The sequence below is a fragment of the Macadamia integrifolia genome, chromosome 11 (assembly GCF_013358625.1).
Source record: "Macadamia integrifolia cultivar HAES 741 chromosome 11, SCU_Mint_v3, whole genome shotgun sequence".
Taxonomy (NCBI): Eukaryota; Viridiplantae; Streptophyta; class Magnoliopsida; order Proteales; family Proteaceae; genus Macadamia; species Macadamia integrifolia.
Genome location: NC_056567.1, coordinates 25,112,869 through 25,115,876, shown reverse-complemented (window position 1 = coordinate 25,115,876; position 3,008 = coordinate 25,112,869). Strand labels below are relative to the sequence as shown.

At 38.9% G+C, this 3,008-nt stretch overlaps 1 protein-coding gene across 1 annotated transcript in view; it reads left to right on the top strand.

Annotated features, from left to right (window-relative positions):
* Nucleotides 1–1,307, top strand: part of LOC122092679 (putative methylesterase 12, chloroplastic) — a 7,115-nt gene extending 5,808 nt beyond the window's left edge. Inside the window, exon 5 of the mRNA XM_042662909.1 lies at nucleotides 449–1,307. Coding sequence (XP_042518843.1) covers nucleotides 449–721 — 273 coding nt within the window. The 3' untranslated portion in view covers nucleotides 722–1,307. The remainder of the gene's footprint in view (nucleotides 1–448) is intronic.
* Nucleotides 1,308–3,008: the final 1,701 nt, after the last annotated feature.

Sequence of the window (3,008 nt, the reverse complement as noted above, 5' to 3'; positions counted from 1 at the left end):
GCGAGAGGAGAACTATGCGTTGACTTGCCTGGAGTTATAATTTTCATTTGATGGGTTCAATATAAGAACATTTGTGTGCTTGATCCCAACACAACAAAATAAGCACGGCAATCTGATCTGCACTTTTTTGGGGACTATAAATGTATTGCAATCTGTCTTGGAAAAATCCTGTGAAACCAAATATTATGATTTTCTGATATTTACATACATACAAATTAATTAACTTACACATATCTTGAGACAAACACTTTAATTACTTCCGGTTTGGTAGCTTTTATTTACCCTTTAAATGATATTGTTGCTTATAATGTAAACAATCCCAGATTCCTTTCAAGTTCAGAAACATCCAATACATTTGGAGTTTTATTGTGACAGTTCAAAACCATGCTTTGTGCAGTTCTTGTTTTGGAATGTGTAATGAAATATTTGTGAAATTTGGGAATGCTAGGATATTGCATTGGCTACAGTTTCAATGAGACCCATCCCTCTAGGACCGATCATGGAGAAGGTCTCAATGTCACCCGAGAATTATGTCTCCTCAAGGCGGTTTTACATACAAACACTCGAGGATCATGCACTGTCACCGGACGTGCAGGAAAAGCTTGTTAGGGAAAACCCACCTGAAGGAGTCTTCAAGATCAAAGGCAGTGATCACTGCCCATTCTTCTCAAAGCCACAGTCACTGCACAAAATCTTGCTTGAAATTGCACAAATTCCATAGCTAAATCACTGAATGCCACAGGGATTCTCCTTTGACAGATGTCTAGGTGGTGTTTGCCTCCACCAGAAGAGCAAGGCTGCTGCTGTTTAATTGAAGATGCATAGTCATCTGTGATCTATTCATTCAGGTCGGATATAAGGAGGGGGTGTTTAACATATGTGGTTGACGAAAAGGTTTTGGAGGGTTAATGTCGTGGTTTTCATGTTGAGGGTATAATGGTAATTTAGTATGTGGATAGAACGAGGGTCATGGGCATTATATAAATAGTCTGGGAGAGGCTGCCCTGAAAGGCAGTGTGACATCTTCACCAGCACGGTGGCCAATGGAGGTGCACGCGAAAGAATCAATAGGGGTGGGATTTCCATCTTTCATGAGGGGCAAGGCAATCAATTCGTCCATCTGTGTTTGGATGTAGGGGTCACGTTGCCTTTTAAGCTTCTTTTTTCCAAATAGTCTACAGGCTCTCTTTGGTATGATTTATATTTATTTTATATTGTATTTGTGAAAAATCATTTACATTAATAACTTGTGGATCGTAAATAAGTCATTTAGTACGAATAGTTAGAATGATTTGTATGATGAAAAATGGGTTTGATATACCTATTTTTTAAACAAATTAAAAATGTACATAAAAGGAGAGAGAGACCATGTCAGCCCACTTCTTCTTCTTTTTTATTTTTATTTTTTTCTAAATTGATGTGGAATCAGCCTACCACATGATTGATATGGGATCATAACAGTTTGGTAGAGGGTAGATGGATCTCCAGCTAAGCTCCCACAGAGGGGCCAAGTATAGCCCCACAAAGGAGTCGATAGGGGTCTGAGGCCACATTTCTTGGAATGCAAGGAAGTTGGTGCATACCAAGAATCGATGCACTTAAGAGTAGTTGATCAAGTGACCAACCCTCAGGCATGTAATAAATTGAACATTGCAAACCATTACTCCACCGTGCTACATCAAGGTGAATTGTGATGCAGCTCTCTCTCAAAAGACTTTGAAAGGGGGTTTGGGTATTATTTATTGTGATCACCGAGGTAGCCCAACAAAAGCTTTTTCTTCCACAATATTTTTCTACTATTGTTCAAGGTGAAACTCTCTCAATCAGATACATAGTCTCTCATGCTGTGTCTTTAGGCTATTCCCATCTACAAGTGGAGTTTGACAACAACGGGAGATCATTAACTTGCTTCAAGACCAATAGGTTGCCACCAGCAACAATACCAAAAGACATCAAGCATCTTTGCTCTTTTTTTATCTCAATTTCTTTTATTTTCATTCCACGGGCTCTAAATTCTGTTGTAAATGCCCTGGCTAGGAAGGCTCTATCTATCATGTGTATGATAATTTGGTCACATTTCATTCATTGGCTTGACAAACTTTGTGTGTTTGAAGCTAATGGCTGTACACATGCTCTCAATCAGTAAATTCTCTCCTAAAAAAAAAAAAACTATTTCTACCAGAAAGTTATTGTTTCTTCACCTTTACTGAGATGGGTATGTAACAAAACCCTAAACCATTGGGCATCTTTTGTGTGTGTGTGTGTGTGTGTGTTTGTGTGTGTTAACAAGGGTTGTAGATATAACAAGGGTTCAATGATATTTTGATTTGCGATGTTTTAATTGAAAATATAATAAGGGTAAAATATTCTGTACATTTCAATATTGGACCCAGATTCTCGTCAGTGCCCTAATGCGCATTGGATGATTGGCAACACTTAGATATGCATCCATGGCCGTCAGATGCACACTGGCTCATTTAGAGGAACTTTCACATCACTAACACATCAGGCTTTATGGGTGCCAAGTAATTGTTCAAAACATCAGGGGTTTGTGATCGACTGTAGTCTAGGAAAGGGCCGTGTAAATAATCCTTTCTTTCCAATGGCGACAATTGCATAATATCTTATGGATGCCGCAAATCTTATAGGCAACTAGTGTCTTGTTGGGTGATTCAGATCCTCTCCAACAACTCTCTAATCTCTCACATGCACGTATGGGGTTGCATGCATATGAAAGGTTGGAGTGAAAATCGTTGGAGAGGATCCAAATCCCTTGTTGGGACCGAGTTACTTAGAACTTCCATAAAAAAGACTTAAAACTTTTGGGGATTAAATTTGATCAGCGGAATAGCCATAGGTTTGTTTATGACATAGAACCACCGATGTGGCCGGATGGAAAAAAATATGTATTCGATGATAGAATAAATGTAATCAAATCTCCTCTTTTGGCTCATGAATTGATGGTACACTATGATGTACGGTACAAAATCCCACCCCAACCCCACCCC